At 35.0% G+C, this 17,032-nt stretch overlaps 1 protein-coding gene and 1 long non-coding RNA gene across 10 annotated transcripts in view; one reads left to right on the forward strand and one right to left on the reverse strand.

Moving 5' to 3' along the window:
• The window catches only part of LOC106004977, a 132,635-nt gene extending 126,917 nt beyond the window's left edge, over positions 1-5,718 (forward strand). For both annotated transcript variants that reach the window (XR_006602528.1, XR_006602527.1), the window contains one exon: positions 5,633-5,718. This is a non-coding gene — a long non-coding RNA (uncharacterized LOC106004977). The remainder of the gene's footprint in view (positions 1-5,632) is intronic.
• Positions 1-17,032, reverse strand: part of UBR3 (ubiquitin protein ligase E3 component n-recognin 3) — a 239,123-nt gene that overhangs the window by 145,492 nt on the left and 76,599 nt on the right. For all 8 annotated transcript variants that reach the window (XM_045066843.1, XM_045066849.1, XM_045066846.1 and 5 more), the window contains exons 12-19: positions 13,756-13,821; positions 13,583-13,672; positions 11,863-11,991; positions 11,152-11,204; positions 10,917-11,050; positions 10,467-10,552; positions 8,217-8,358; positions 5,608-5,704 (exon numbers count right to left, since the gene is read on the reverse strand). In XM_045066843.1, coding sequence (XP_044922778.1) covers positions 5,608-5,704; positions 8,217-8,358; positions 10,467-10,552; positions 10,917-11,050; positions 11,152-11,204; positions 11,863-11,991; positions 13,583-13,672; positions 13,756-13,821 — 797 coding nt within the window. The remainder of the gene's footprint in view (positions 1-5,607; positions 5,705-8,216; positions 8,359-10,466; positions 10,553-10,916; positions 11,051-11,151; positions 11,205-11,862; positions 11,992-13,582; positions 13,673-13,755; positions 13,822-17,032) is intronic.

Genomic DNA, 17,032 nt, shown 5'->3' on the forward strand with positions numbered 1-17,032 from the left:
CCAGGATTTTGAAGGTTTTTAAATATCATTAATAAGCTTGAACCAAAGACATTTAAAGAACATCCAATAATTAGAGAATACATATAATCTTAAGTGCATTTAGACTATTTAGGGAAATTTACAAAATATCAGAATTGAAAGTAAATTTCAAAAAATACCAAAAGAATGGATATATGGGCCACAACCACTTGTCACAAAGCAAATAAAATTAAAAACTCACTAAATGATAACCCAAAACTTCAGACATGTAGACATTTTATAACACGATGCCCTTAGAAATTCACACATAATTAAAATCATAATAGAAAAATTTAAAATTTAGAACTCAAACTATACAGAAAAAAGTTGTAAAATACAAATTCAGTTGTATTTGTATTTCAGTATTAAATGTGTTTGTTTTTGTAAAATGTCACTAAGTGTACAAGGGAGAAAATCCAAACTAAATTGAAAGAAGATAATAAGTTGTAAAATACAAATTCAGTTGTATTTGTATTTGTATTTCAGTATTAAATGTGTTTGTTTTTGTAAAATGTCACTAAGTGTATAAGGGAGAAAATCCAAACTAAATTGAAAGAAGATAATAATAAAGAAGAAAAAAGTAAAAATAGAAAACAAGGGGGGAAAGGAAGAAACAACAAAATCAAAGTTTATTCTTTAAAAAAAAAAAAGTAAAACTGGCAGTCCTCTGATAAGATGATAAGGAATAAGAAACACCAAACACAAATAAATAAAAGGAATGAAAAAAGGCAAAGACAATTTTTTAACTACTATATATTAAGACAAAATGTTTCCTAGAAAAATATAACTTGACCATCCCTTTCAAAAAGAAATTAAAATCCTAAGACTATAAGCTTTAAAGAAAGTGATTTATTTTTAAAATTACAATGCCCTCAAAAAAAAAAAAAAAAAATGAGGCCAGGTAGTTGAATACGCAAGTTCTGTCAAAACTACAAGAAACATCTACCTAGGGGCGCCTGGGTGGCTCAGTGGGTTAAAGCCTCTGCCCTCAGCTCAGGTCATGACCCCAGGGTCCTGAGATCGAGCCCCGCATTGGGCCCTCTGCTCAGCAAGAGATAGTTTCCATTCCTCTCTCTCTGCCTGCCTCTCTGCCTACTTGTGATCTCTCTCTATGTCAAATAAATAAAATCTTAGGGAAAAAAAAATCTACCTAAGTAAGAATGAAGCTGAACCACTACCTTATACCGTATGTAAAAATTAACTCAAAATGCATCAAAGACTTAAATACAAGAGCTAAAACTATAAAACTCTTAGAAGAAAACATAGGCATAAGTCTTTGTAACTTGGATTAAGCAATGGATACAACACCAAAAGCACAAGCAACAAAAGAAAAAACTAGATAAATTGAACTTCATTAAAATTAACTTTTGTGCATCAAAATATATTCAAAAAGTGAAAAGATAACCCACAACCCACAGAATAGTAGAAAATATTTACAAATCCTATTTCTGGTGTTACTAGTCATAATATATAAAGAGCTCTTAAAATTTAATAGTGAAAAGATACTCCAAGTAAAAATGCACAAAGGATCTGAACAGTTCTCCAAAGATGATATACAAATGGCCAATAAACACATGAAAATATGCTCAACATCATCAGCCATCAGGGAAAATGCAAATCAATACTACAATGAGATACTACTTGACACCCACAAGGATGGCTATCATCAAAAAGATTATAAGTGTTAGTAAGAGAAGGAGAAACTGGAATCCTCATACACTGCTGATGGGAAAGGATAATGCTAAAGCTGCCTTGGGAAAAAATCCGGTAATCCTTTGACAATTAAACAAGAGGGGCGCCTGCGTGGCTCAGTTAATTAAGTAAGGGTAAGTGCTTGCCTTTGGCTCAGATCATGATCTCAGGGTCCTGGTATAATGTCTGCATCTGGCTTCCTGCTCAGTGGGAAGTCTGCTTCTCCCTCTACACCACCCCCCTCATCCAATCTCATGATCTCTCTTGCCATCTGCAACACACTTGGATGGAGCTAGAGAGTATTATGCTAAGCAAAATTGGTCAGTCAGAGAAAGACAAACACAAGTTGATTTCACTCATATGTGGAATTTAAGAACCAAAACAAAGAAGCAAAGGAGGAAAAAAGTAAGAGAGAGAGAGAGACAAATTAAGAAATGAGTCCTTAAGTATAGAGAACAAACTGATAGTTACCAGAGGGGAGGTGGATGTGGGCAAAGGGGAGGAATGGGTTAAACAGATGATATGGACTAAGGAGTGCTCTTGTTGTGATGAGAACCTGGAGATGTATGGTGTTGCTGAATCACACTATTTTATATACCTAAAACTAATATAACACTGTATGCTAACTGGAATTAAAATAAAACTTAAAAAGATGGCATTTCACCAAATTAATCCATGAATTAATCTAAATGCTATTGATTAATTTCAATCAACACAATTTCAATCAAAATCCAATTATGTTTCATCACTAAGTTTCATATGCTCATAAAATTCTAGGCAAAGAGCCAAGAATAACTATTGTAAATAGAAAAGAGAAGAAAGGAGGAGAATGAAGAAGAGGAGAAAGAAGAGAAACTTAACAATATTTGTGATAGTATGGGATTAATTTACAAACTGAACAAAAGAGATACAGATCTATACACATAAAGATACCTGATACAGTCAAGTGCCTTTATTAACAGTAGTTATCTTCTATAAAATCACCACAAACATTTAATTTTTGCTCCCAGAAGAAATACAGGATTAGGTTCCTGTAAGTCTGAGGTCAATTTTGTTAATCAAAATTCCATTTGCATTACATTTGTCAATGTCCTTGTAATCAAGACACTCCTATAACAATGAAAAATCTGCTTTTTCATGGAACCCTTTTCTAACTCTTAGCAAGTATTTTTCAAATTCTTCCACCTCATGATCTACAAAACCTGCCTTGCCTGTATATTTAAAATTTTTCACATTATACTACCTTACTACCTTTTGAAACAGGAAGCCAGCCAAGCACTAGCAAAAAAGGTTTAACATTTTCCTGACCCTTGCTAAACATGAAAGGAATTTCTTTGGCTTTGAGCCTCACAACAAAGCTATCCACTACACTTTTTTTATGAGTCTTCATTCACGAGTCCACAAATTTAGCTTTTAACCTTCCCATAGCTTCATCACACACTACAAGTGTTATTTTAACACTTTTTGGGAATGACCTCATGTACAGATCAGTGAATTTCCTCTACCTCTTTCTGAATGTACCATATTAGTGATTCATTACCACTGAAGTCACAGCCAACAGCACTATAATCCATGAATGAACAAAGCATATCTAACAATGAATTTTCTCTGGAAGGCACATCAAAGCCTCTGGCCCTTAGGAACACCAGACAGCACTTCGGTATTACATTTGGGGGCCACTTTAAATAGCAAAATCAAACAAAAAAGAACAAAAATGCAAAAACATAGCATTAAATACACCACAAAAAATACTTGATTAAAGTATGAGAGCTGAAAGAGAGGGCAGAACTTTGCTCTGTTCAACCCCAGCTGATGCACTCTGCATGTTCATACACACCTGCAAATACCCAGGAAAAACTACAAGTATTAACTGTGGATTCAAAACTTTAGCAAGTAGCCAAATTTGCAAATAAAGAATTTGCAAACAATGAGGATCAACTATAAATGACAGAATTCGCATATTACAAATCAGTAAGAAAGGAATGAATCACTACCACAAACAAAAATCAATTCCAGATGGATTAGAGATCTAAATGTAAAAAGGAAAGCTTGAGAACTAATAAACTGCAAAAATAGAAAAACTGGCAAAAAATAACCCATACACAGTTCTCACAGCAAGAAACATGGAAAGAAATCAACAGATTTTTTAAAAGCTCAATCTCACCTAGTAATCCAGGCAATGCAAATTAAAGTGAGTTACAAATTAAGCACTTGAAGCTAAAAATCAAAGAAAGAATGTTAAGTATTTAATTTTACTTTCACCCAAAACTCCAAGAGAACTATAGTGATGGTATTTTTTAAAGAACAAAAGCCACAAAGATGGGGAAAGTCACACACACAAAAAAAAAAAAAACTAAAGATTTTGTTAACTAGGAAGCATATGGACACCTGGTAACTCATCTAGTAGCGTTAAGAAAACCAAATCACGGGACGCCTGGGTGGCTCAGTTGGTTAGGCAGCTGCCTTCAGCTCAGGTCATGATCCCTGCGTCCTGGGATCGAGTCCCACATCGGGCTCCTTGCTGAGCAGGGAGCCTGCTTCTCCCTCTGCCTCTGCCTGCCATTCTGTCTGCCTGTGCTCGCTCTCTCCCCCCCCCTCTCTCTCTCTCTGATAAATAAATAAAATCTTTAAAAAAAAAAAAAAGAAAAGAAAACCAAATCACTGAGCATCAATCCAAGTAACACCACAGAATCCTCAAAAGGCTCAGAAACCAGCAGCACCTGGTACCTTGGTTAACTGGAGACAGACGATTAGAAGTGCTCTCCCAGGGTTACATGGGTGGCTCAGTCAGTTAAGGGTCTGCCTTCTATTCACGTGTTGATCCCAGGATTCTGGGATCAGCCCCCCATCAGGCTCCCTGCTCAGTGGGGAGTCTGCTTCTCCCTCTCCCTCTGTCCCTCCCCTGCTTGAGCGCACGTGCTTGCTCGCTCTCTCAAACAAATAAAATCTTTTTAAAAAAAGAAAGAGAGTATGAAGAACCTCAGACTATTTCTCCAAGGGTTTTAGAGAAAGGTAGAGAGAGATGCTGATGGCTGAACTAGGTTTGGTTTCTGTCTTTGTTTTGAGGAGAAGGGAGGGGTCTGCTAAAACTCTACATTACAAACTACTTCAGATATATCTGTGATGGATCAAAAATTCAACATATATCTATTACTGCAAAGTCTTGGCAAAAGAAAAGTTTCAATTATACCTAATATCTATATTTACACCTGGATAGACAAATATTTTCTCAAGATCAAAGAAATTTTTATATTTAAAACTTGTTTTAAAACATAAAAATAAAATTTGTTTTAAAATATTTAATATATGCTTTAGAAAAGCAGATAAAAGATATTATATGGCATTCAGCAATACATTTTTAAATAGTCTACAAAAACAGCAAACAAAAATGAATTCTTCATTGAAAAGATATTCTTCAAAACTTTTTTCTGCAATCATTTTGAACCACTTTGTTAAATATTTACAATAAAATTTAATTTGCTTTAGCTATTTTCCCAGTTGTGAAAAACACAGCAACATCACCACACTTTTTGTAAATACTCATCATCTCTGACAGCAGACAATTTTATTCTCTTAACTTGTGCCTCCTCTACTGGTTTAAAAGTAGAACAACATAAAACCAGGTTTTGCATCCGACTGGTCAAATAGCAACTAAGTGTGTTTTTTTTTTTTAATTTATGTCTATTTCTGACATTTTATAAAATTTATCAGATCTGCATCAAGAATCTTGAGAACAAAAATATCTGGAAGACATTTTTTTAATCTCAGAATATTATTTTCTCTCCTAAAGATTAAGAGTATACTTCAATGATAGCATATCACAGTTGTGTTATAACTGAAATTTTTCTACATAAATAGAAAACACCCATTATTATACTAATATAACAACAGACTTACAATGCTGTGTATCTGTCCATTGCAGATTGCACATCTCTACGGTAAACTGTTCGAAGAATGACCATGACAGGGTCAAACTCCTGATCCCAGACTTCAGCTATTATTCAAAAGAAAGTAGAAACAAAACACTGACTTCAGTCAATCCTTGATGACTAAGTACATTTAAGTATATTTTAAATTCATAAGATGGGATAGTTTAATTTGATTATATATTTTCTTTAATAAGCCTGATATTGTGACTACTATTCTAAGTCAAGAATCATAATTTCATCATTATGAATATTAAGTCAGCAAGAACTAATGAGCAAAAACTATTAAAATGTAAAAAAGGTGTTATAATGTGATAAAGCTTCACTATAAAGGTTTAGTTCATCTTTTTTTTTGTAAAGTGACAACAGAATGTAAGAAACACAATGCATTAACAACTTTGAAAATATTCAGAGATATAAATATGAAAACTAAATTAAAGAACTAATGAGCCACTGATTTTCAAGAGTCCTACTTTGTAATATTTTGGTTTGTAAAAATTGATCATTGATCACCTTACCGTCTTCAGAGTTAGGAACCATCACCTTATGTGTGGTATGTGTATAACTGGTAGTACACAGATGAGTTTAAGTGTACAAAGATTTTCATTTTAGTAACTCTACAATTATAACATATATTAGGAAACTGCACATTGTATATAAAACCCACAATCTCACTAATAATCATGCTCAGCAGGAGGTAAAGTTTAAAAAAGTGAATCCATTTAGAGATATACAGCAGACGAGGTATATAATAAAAGAGATGGTATTCAGATGTGGTAAAAATCTACAACATGGCCTGAGAATAGTAATTTTAGAAACCACTGCCTCAAGAGTATATCTTGCCTAGATTTTTTCCCATCTCATTCTAGCAAAATTCTTAGCATCTGAAAACATTAAGAAGCTTAAGTTTCTCTCTATACATCTACTGTAATTTCAACTTCCTGGCATAAGAAATTGTTAACAATTGTCCCTATTTTCATGTAACAGACCATTCATTCATCTTAAATTATCTCTCATAAGTATGACTTAAGATCCTTAAGATAGGCCTCCACAAAGACAAAGACCTTTGTTATTATATCTATTATCATTTATTGTCCTTCACTGTTAAATCTATTAATCTGTACAATTAAAATGCCAATGTTTTTTTACCAGAATTATAAAACCATAGCAACAGAAGAAAGCTTTAGTGATTAACTAGTCTAGCAGACTTTAGTGTTCTGTGGACTCCCATAGAAGTTTAACTGGGGCCACTTCAGGAGCAAGGAGATGACAAAACAGATGAGAAATGATGTCCACTACCCACACCCACATTAACAAGAGCAGGTCTGCTTTCATTGGTTTTGTGTAACAGATTTACTTAAGGTTTAGTTCCCCAAAACTAAAGGTTTATTTCAACCACTTTTAAAAAGCCTTTAAAACTCTGATGCATTCCAACTCTTTTTACAAATAAGTCAAATCCAAAGTTAAGAGACTGTTTTTCTCAATAACACACAAACTAACACAATTCAATACTGTATTTGCATATGAAAACTAGTTTCTTGACTCTAATCTTCAAAAGCCCAATGCTCCATCTCAGTGTCTCAAACTTTACTGTGCATGACAATCACCTTACAGAGCTTGTTAAAATGCAGATTCCCAGAATCTATCCCCAGAGATCCTGATGAGAGCAGACTGGGGCTGAGGCATAGAAACCCATATTTTTAATAAGGACCACAAGTAAGTATGACAAAGGTAATCCTCACATTACACCTTATTAAGCACTGTACTACTCCACACCAAAAATTCATCTGAACTTTAGATGCAAAGTATTATCTACAATAAAGAAACACTGTGCTTTTCCGTTAATGGAATATACACTGCTACCAGAGACTCTGGATTTACCTTTGTGATCTCCTGGAAAAAAAATCCCACATGATCAGGCTTATTCTGCTGTGTTTTGCCAAACACAGGATGTGCTATTTACAACTTCTATGTGGGCATCAGTTTTCAGTTAAACAAAGCGTCTTGAGGAAGTCAAGAAGGAAGTCAAGAAGCATGTAAGTGCCTCCTTCAGAATTTTAACTTAGATTAGTGAACATGTGAAAGTAAGAAAGACAAGACTGTGAATGAAGACTTCACCTACTTCTGGCTCTTGTCAAGCATGTCTCTATGAAGTCAGGGAGAAAACCTTGGAAAACCAACCACTTAAGGAAAAAAAAAATGTAAGAAAATGTAATCAATATTCTATACAGATTTTAATTTTAAACTGTTTCAAGTTAAATTTGGGGTGCTGAGAACTATTTCAAAATCAAATTTAGAGAGAAAATACGTTTTTAAAAAATTTTAAGTATATAGTTTTATTCACTTATGAAAATGAACTAGAATTTATATATAAAGTTCTTCTTCTAATTTAGAGTCATCTAAAACAGTTTAATATAACATAAAACCATAGATTTGTAAATAAATAGAAGCAATATCACTGTATACCATAAAAACTCAAAACTGAATACATAAAAAGCAAAACATTTTCTTGTACTATACACAACAAATCACATTCAGAAAACTGATTTTGAAAGAAAATGTTCATGTATATAGACGTACCTTTAGGAGTATACATGCCTTGCTGCATAGAACCTCCAGGTTCAAAAACAGGAGCCTTAAAATCAGCTACAGCTGAAAGAACTGATTCAAAACTGTAACTGCCTGGAATAATGCCACTTTTGGGATTTGGATTTTCTGGAATATGATGTATGTGTCAAGAAAAAAAATGCCTAAATCCCCCTTTTAAGTATAAAATTACCAAGGTACTCTAGTTTCTAACTACTTTTGTTAAAACAGAGTAATTGGCTGTAATATAGAAAATTGGCCACAAGAGGGCTATACAGTACAAGGGCTCAATAATAATTTTTTTTTTAATTGTGAACTTTTAAAATATTTTTAATCTAGAAGCCTATTAATAAATTAAATGCTAAAGTAGTTCCCGTTTATTTCCCCCCAAAGAAATTAGCTAAATCTCAGGAAATGAAAAAAAAAAGTTTTTTAAAATTTATCTCCATTTTCTTCATTTTACAAATGTTATATCTTCCTTTAGAGAATCAAAAACAGTATGCTAAAAATTAGCTAAGATTTTTATGAGCAGACTATTTCTCCAAAAACGCAAAATTTCATCCTCAAAGAAAAATGAAAACGATGCTAAACAAATTTTTACAAAGAAGAAAACCAGAAAGCCACAAAGATCCTTTTTCCATTGATTTCATATCAATTAATTAATTTATCTTTTAAATTCAAAGTTATGGAAGAGTGCTTTTGCTCAGGTACAGCACTATATACATTATATAACAGTTGAATGAAATTATCAAATATCAAATTGATGCCACTTATGAAAGTCTTCAAGGCATTCCACAGAAGTTATTTCACAAAATTTTAGCCAATTATTCCAAACATATTCATAATATGCAAAGTAAGCTCAGTCCAAATTTTACGAAATAAATTCTTATCACAAAATAACACAATCTTTGTCTAAAATGTTATTAACAATAACTTAAAAAATAATAAAATATATATTATATGTTCTGTCCTACCCAAAGAACCATAAGTTTTGTAAGTTTATAGATGATATAAAGTTTGCCCTTAAAAATCTCTTGGCTTGGGGCATGTGGATAGCTCAGTCGGTTAGGTCTGAGCCCATGTCCTGGGATCAAGCCCCCTCATTCGGGATCCCTGCTCTGCGGTGGAGTATGCTGCTCCCCACCTCCGTCTGCCTGCCGCTGTCCCTGCTTGTGCTCACTCTCTCTCTTTCAGTCATTTAGAAAAAAAAGAAAAGGAAAAAAATAAACCTCCTGGTTTAAGACTAAATTCTAAGGGATGCCTGGGTGGCTCAGGCCATTAAGAATCTGCCTTCGGAATAAATGAAACAAGATGGGATTGGGAGGGAGACAAACTGTAAGTGACTTAATCTCACAAAACAAACTGAGGGTTGCTGGGGGGAGGGGGGTTGGGAGAAGGGGGATGGGTTTTTGGACATTGGGGAGGGTATCTGCTATGGTGAGTGCTGTGAAGTGTGTAAACCTGGTGATTCACAGACCTGTACCCCTGGGGATAAAAATATATTATATGTTTATAAAAAATTTTTTTTAATTTAAATTTAATTTAAAAAAATATTCAAAAAAAAAAAAAAAGAGTCTGCCTTTGGCTCAGGATCGAGCCCTAGGATCGAGGATTCGGCCTAGATCTAGGCCTAGGGTCCTAGCCCTAGGACCTAGATTCCGCCCTAGGATCGAGCCCTGCATAGGGCTCCCTATTCACTGAAAAACCTACTTCTCCCTCTCCCTCTGCCCCTGCCCCAGAGCATGCTCTCTGTGTCCCTCTCTCTCTCAAATAAATAAATAAAATCTTTAAAAAAAAAAAAAAAAGAAGAAGAAGAAGACTGAATTCTAAGAAAAAAAAATCCTTAAAATGTTTAAAACCCTGGTAATAATTATAAAGTATGCCTTTAAATTTAAGCCATGAATTCCAACCTAGGTATACAGTAAAGTAGACATAGCTGCCTTTTACAATGTGTCCAGCTTCCTTTCAGGAATGCTGTCCTAGAAGGGCAGATCCTTGGGTACCCAGAGCTATCAGTTCTGAAGTCTAACCAAGGCCAGTAAGAGTTCCCTGACAGGTAACAATGGCAAAAACATCTGCCACTAGCCCTGAACACACAGTTGAACAAACAACTGAAGTTCTTTTCCACACTATTTTTCAACTCTAAAAATATTTTTTAACCACAAGAGTGATATATCTTTAATCTGTACAAATCATTGTTTAGATCCTGTATTTAATAAAAAAATTAAACTTTTAAAAGGATATGAGGTCCAGCAATGAACTATGTGTCCTGTCATTCATACACAACTGGGCTACCATTTCTGCTCTGAGAATCTCATCATCAGACATCCCTAAAACAATTAAAAAGAGAATTAATAAACCTGAAAATATATAAATTTTAAACAAACAACTTACCACACTTTTTATTAAGCTGTTTTACAAAAAATGAGAAACTCCAAAAATTAAAGAGCAAAGTCTGCAATGCCCCAAATATAACGAGTTTAAATAACCTACTGTTTGCAGCTCCCTTAAATAAAGGGTTTTTTAAAAAATATTCTAAAAGGAATAACAACTATACATCATGTCAAGAATTTGAAACAATGTTTAAAAATATCCAAATCCTTTTCTTTTTTCCATCAGCAATTTACTACCACAGGGAGAGGGGAGGAAAGGGAGGATAGTTAATACCCAAGGATTAGTATGAGTGCTTTTTACCTAAATGTAAACGAAGACTTAAAAGAATCACAAGAAATGTAAGAGCGCCTTCTAACATCGATCTCTCATGCTCTGCATCAAGTACTGTGTTTTGATGTTGTGACGCCATTGTCAACAAATCCACTACCTTAAATCTATAATAAGAAATATTTGAGACAGATTTTTTTTAAGTTAAAACAAAATCAACTTAAATTCCAAATACTTCCTAATACCTGTCTTAATAAACTATGCTTACCTTTCAAAGACAGATGAAATAAAGTAATCTGGGTCAAGTCTAGAAGCACAAACCTTTAAAAGACAAAAAAAAAAAAAGAAAGAAAGAAATTTTATTTCTCAATATTGTTTCATTTCTTATATTAATTATGTTGTTCGTTTGTGTTCTGTATCTTATGTTTTGACATTGGAGGCGGGATGGCTTGCGACATGGAGACAGACCACCTCTCTCCCATCTACCTATGAATAGTAAATATTCCTAAAGCTATTCCTAAAGACTGTAAACAACTTACCCAGCAGTAAACATCCTTCAAGCAAGTCAATCACCCCCTTTATCTAACTCTCACACAGCAAGCCAATATTCCCCCTGCCCTAAACCAACCCAAGACCAAGCACCAGATCGGGAAGGTCAGCTCTGATGCCCCCAAGTCCACAGGAATTATTCAAACTAACCAATCTTAAACTGTTTCCCCTACCCTGTCTTGTCCTTCCTATGCAAATGCCAAAAAAAGGTTCTGCTCTAGGACTGCCCCTTGCCCCTGCTCCTACCACTTGACCAAAATCTAATGCTTCCTCTACGGCTCTGTATGGCATCGCACACCTCCTTCTCTTGGGAAATTTAAGTAATAAATTCTTTCAAGAGCACTGACCCCTCTGTGTCATCACTGAGTCACCTCTCTAAACTAATCCCATATTTGTAAAGTACAATATCTGCATTATCAAGTTGGCTTACCTGTAGTAAGTAAATGTCAGGGTCAATCATGGAATTACAGAAATGAGACTGGACATAGGTCATAGCTTGTCCTTTGATTTGTAGACCATTTCTTACCCACATATTGCTATGGATTTCAGCAAGACTTGCCTAGTAAACCAAAAATTAAGTAAATTAAAGAAGTCTTCTAAATTTAATCTTTATGAAAAACATGTTACAATGAATAATCATTTCAAAATATTTTATAACTTGATCAGACCATAAGCATGACATCCTGACCCATGTTAGTTTAAAATATCCAATTCAAATACATATTTTAAAATTTTTAAGTGCTCATTAGGTACTTAAAATGTATGAGCTTTTAAATGTATGTGCTCACTTAATGTGCTCATACAATCCCTTCTTTTGGAATTTATACATGAGTTAGTTTTCCATGATTCCAGCAAACATTTATAACAATTTTCAATGAAATCTTTCATGAGGAATCAATGACACTTACATTTAACACCTTCCTTCTCGAGAAAAAAATTAAGTTATGCTTAAAGAAACACAGGAACAAGTATAAAACAAAGTTGACTGTCCCAAACTAGTCATTTTTCAAATAATTAGCAGGTAACAGAAGGTCAGATTATAATGTTTCATAACATTAATATTTAATTCTTCATGTATTTGCGTCCTGCATCAATTAAAACCAAGCACAGTCATAACTTCATCTCTTACTTGCTCTTAACCCGCAGTGTGAAAGTTCAATGATAATTAAAAAATCTAAAATTGGGACGCCTGGGTGGCTCAGTTGGTTGAGCAGCTGCCTTCGGCTCGGGTCATGATCCCAGCGTCCTGGGATCGAGTCCCACATCGGGCTCCTTGCTCGGCGGGGAGCCTGCTTCTCCCTCTGCCTCTGCCTGCCATTCTGTCTGCCTGTGCTTGCTCTCTCCCCCCCCCTCTCTGATAAATAAATAAAATTAAAAAAAAAAATCTAAAATTGCCAGGAAAAACAAATTAAAGTGCCAGTCCATCTACTATACATAAGCAGTTGGCCCACAAAATTATAGTATTAGAACTGAAAGAAACCATAGTGCTTATGCATGAAAATCCTCTTTTCTCTCCTCTCATTTTTCAGATGGGGAAACTAAGAATCAAATTACCCCAAACAACATGGTAATTAAATTGATGTAGTACTAATGCCAGAAATCTGTTGGGTCTCCTGACTCTCAAAACAGTGCTGTAGTATGTTAAAAACTTCCCTATGAGGGTCGTCGGGGGAAAGGGAGGGAAAAATGAAACAAGATGGGACCCGGGAGGGAGACAAATCATAAGAGACTTTTAATCTCAGGAAACAAACTGAGGATGGGGACAGGGTGGTTGGGTTATGGACATTGGGGAGGGTATGTGCTATAGTGAGTGCTGTGAAATGTGTAAGTCTGATGATTCACAGCCCTGTACCCCTGGGACAAATAATGCATTATACGTTAATAAAAAAAATAAAAAAGAAAGAAAGAAACTTCCCTATGAGTAAATACAGTGAAAAGAATTCCTGGGGAAATTGTAACTAAATATAAGTTTCATAGGACAAAAAAAAAAGACCAAACTATAATCTAGCAAAAATATCTAAGTTTAAAAAAAAATTTTTTTTTCAAACATTTTGGCTATAACAACAATGTAAATTTAAGGCATAAAAATAAAATAAAGAATGAACCACATAACCAAGAAATTCAATTAAAATAAAAGCCTGAATACATACTTGAATTTGGAGTGGGTGAATCATTAGTTTCATTAACATTTCCTGATCAGGTAAAACAGAATCCAAATCTAGTTCTTGACATTTCACGGCCTAAAAATTATGAAAGAAAAAATTACTAATTCAACACTTAATTTCCAATATTTTAAAAAAAAATTGCTGGACAATAATCTTACCTTACTCAAAAACATAGCATAGTAACGATGAAGGGGAAGATGAAAAGTGACTTGGTTAGGTGCTGGCTGGAATAAACAAACAAAATCCACAAGTCAAAGAATGTTTCAGAATGCTAAGTTCAAAGGTTTCAGAATGCTAAAACCACACTTACCTTGATTTATTCCTATACCTTTTTAACAAAACTTAAACTTTTAGATGATACAGCTTTAAAAAACCACTGAATAGATAAAATTAATTCCATTTGAAATGCCTAACTGCAGGTTTCTGAAGGCAGAAATTATATACAACTCAAGGCTGAATCCTCCGAAGCATCTAGCACAGAACAAGGGATGGAATGGATTTCCCTTGACAGTAGCCTATTTGGGAATCTTCAAATGCATGCACACCAAACATGACGGTAGTAACCAGAACAATAATCACAACTGACCTGACTCACATTACCTCATTTAATCCTGAGAAGAACTCTATGGAGTATAAACTATTAATGTTCTCATTTTATAAGTAGGGAAGTTCAAGCTTGGAAACTTAAGACTGAAGAGCCAGTCTGGACTCCACTGTTGTACTCAGATGGTAAGAGGCTCTGATCACAGTCCTAGAGTGAGGTACAGGGGAAGGGCTTGCCTATGTTCACAAGCTGGATAAGTTGCTCCCCACACTGGCACTGAACACACACCCTCCTTGAGAAAGCTTAGTACCGTATGTATCAAGGAACTCTGACATTCTTGTAAATATTATAAAAATTGTATTTTAAATCTACAAATCCCATGGATCATTCTATCACTATAGAACAAAACTATATAACAACTGTCCTTCTTAAACAAATAAGAAAAAAATTAAAAATTAAAAAGGTATTGTTTGTTTTTAAATGCTTTTACAAATATTTTCTGGATAAAATTAAGAAAAAAAAAACTTTATCCAGAACATTCAATTATACTGATGTAATACTGGTATAAAGTTATAAAAAAGTTATAAAGAGTTGCAATATGTCACCATCCCTTAGTTTTCTTTTTGTTTGCCTTCCATAAAAAGGAGGGAATTTCTGATAAATGGAACAACATGTAAGAAATTTAAGGACATTATCCAAAGTGAAGTGTCAGTCACAAAAAGACATACTGTATGATTCCACTTATATGAAGTACACAGAATAGTCAAAATCATACACAGAAAACATAATGATAGTTGTCAGGGGCTGGAAAGGAAAGGAAAATGAGGAGTTACAGTTTTCAAACATGAAAAATTCTGGAGTTTCGCTGCAGAACAATGTGTATATACTTAACACTACTTATACTTCAAAATAAACTTAAAAATGCCTGATGGTAAATTTTATGTTATGCTTATTTTACAACTAAAAATAAGTTTGCTCCCACATTACTATAATCACCTGAGTAAGGTATTCTATACTAACTAGCTAAATCAGAATCTCCCTCAATTTCCTCTGAAGGTATTAAGGACAGTCAGACTCTTAAAAGCTAGATTTGCATGAGTTCAAACCCTGACTCTGCCACCTCCAGCTATAAGCTGTGAGCAAGAAACTCAAACTCTCCATGCCAAAATGACTGGCCTGTAGAACAGAAATAATAAGCAGCAGGACAACTGTGAGGATTATCTTTAACATAGTACCCAACACATAGTACTATTACCTACAAAGTCATGGACTCTGTCGTGTCTTTCAAGGCTTTAGTATTTCTTAAGTTCATACTCTTCTGCAGCATTATACTCCATAATCCCTTCTTTTTTAATGTGACAGATTAGCCACTTGCTAAACTCTTCTTCCACTGCTTCCATATAAAACGGAGGTTGTCAGACATCATTCTCAGCTTTCTACTCCTCTCCTTCTAGGTGACTTTATCCAGATTCACAGCTTGGACTGCCAACTCGACCAAGAGGACTCCCAAATCTTAGCAGAAGTCTCGCTCCTAAATTCCAAACCTTACATTCCAGTGTCTACTGAACATCATCACTTAATAGTCTATGCGAACCACAAATACTTCGGGTCCAAACTAAACTCAGCATCTTTGTCCTAAAATGCAATCCTCCTCAATGTTTCTTCTCCAGTTCCCTAGTAATTCAAATCTGAAGTGTAGATTCTTTCCCTCTCACAAGTCTCCAACATCTGATGAGGCACCAAATCGTGTTTATTAGCTTTTCCAAATATCTCTTAATCAACTTCCTTCCCTGTTTCCACACTGCCCCTAACCTTAGCTCAGCCCTCAACAACATTTAGTGCCTAGATTTCAGTAACACCTCCTGCTTTCTATTCTTACTCTCCATGACACACCTTTGTGCTATCTGCCAAGCTCACAACTCTCCCCATCTTTTCAGAACATCTCTCCCTACTCCATCTCCTGAACACACAGACAGAATGGAGCCTGACAGTCATTTATAGCCATATCTAATTGGAATCGGGGCAGAAGATATCTCACACAACCTGAACAATAAGAAATAAGTTTTCTCTTAAAAAACTTCATGTTGGGGGGCATCTGGGTAGCTCAGTTCATTAAGCATCCAACTCTTGATTTCGGCCCAGGTCATGATCTCAGGGCTGTGAGACCGAGCCCTATGTCAGGCTCCTGCTTAGTAGGGAGTCTGCTTGAGGATTCTCTCTCCCTCCTGCTCTCCCTCTGCCTCTCCCCAAGCTCGTGCACTCACTCACTCTTTCTCTCTCAAATAAATAAATCTTTTAAATTTTTATTTTTTAAAAAAAGTGGATGTTGGATTCAGAGACATCCTCAGAATCTTGATGTATGCTTGAAATTTTAATAACTTCATCACATAGGTAGGCCAAGAAGCACAGAAAGCCAATACACAGAAGGGGAAGAAAAAATAAGGTAAATAGGGCAAAGCAAAGGCCAAAGACAGGAGCTCCTGTTCAGCTTTCTACTCAGTTCCTCAGGAACTGAGGCTGCCATAAGATCCCTGAGATACCCACTTTGTACTCACAAGAAATTAGGCCTCCCCTAAATTAAGCTGCCTCAAGAATGTTTTTTTCCTTGCATTCAAAAATACCTTAAGCTATTTAAACCTCCATATGTTCCAGGAGGTGATCTTCCCAGAACATTAATTAAATCTTGTACCTCCTCCATTCACAATCCTTTAATGGTTCCCTATAGTTCTAACCCCCTGATAACCTTCTAACCCTTGAGAAGACAGCTTACCTCTCCAGCCTCATCTCCTGTCACATAAACTCATGTACCACAGGTAGTATCCCTAACTCACCAATCTTTTGTGCCTCTATGCTGTTCTCTCTGCCTCAAATACTACACATCCCTTCTCCCA

The sequence above is a fragment of the Mustela putorius genome, unplaced genomic scaffold (assembly GCF_011764305.1).
Source record: "Mustela putorius furo isolate JIRA1106 unplaced genomic scaffold, ASM1176430v1.1 tig00003869_pilon_pilon_pilon, whole genome shotgun sequence".
Classification (NCBI taxonomy): domain Eukaryota; kingdom Metazoa; phylum Chordata; class Mammalia; order Carnivora; family Mustelidae; genus Mustela; species Mustela putorius.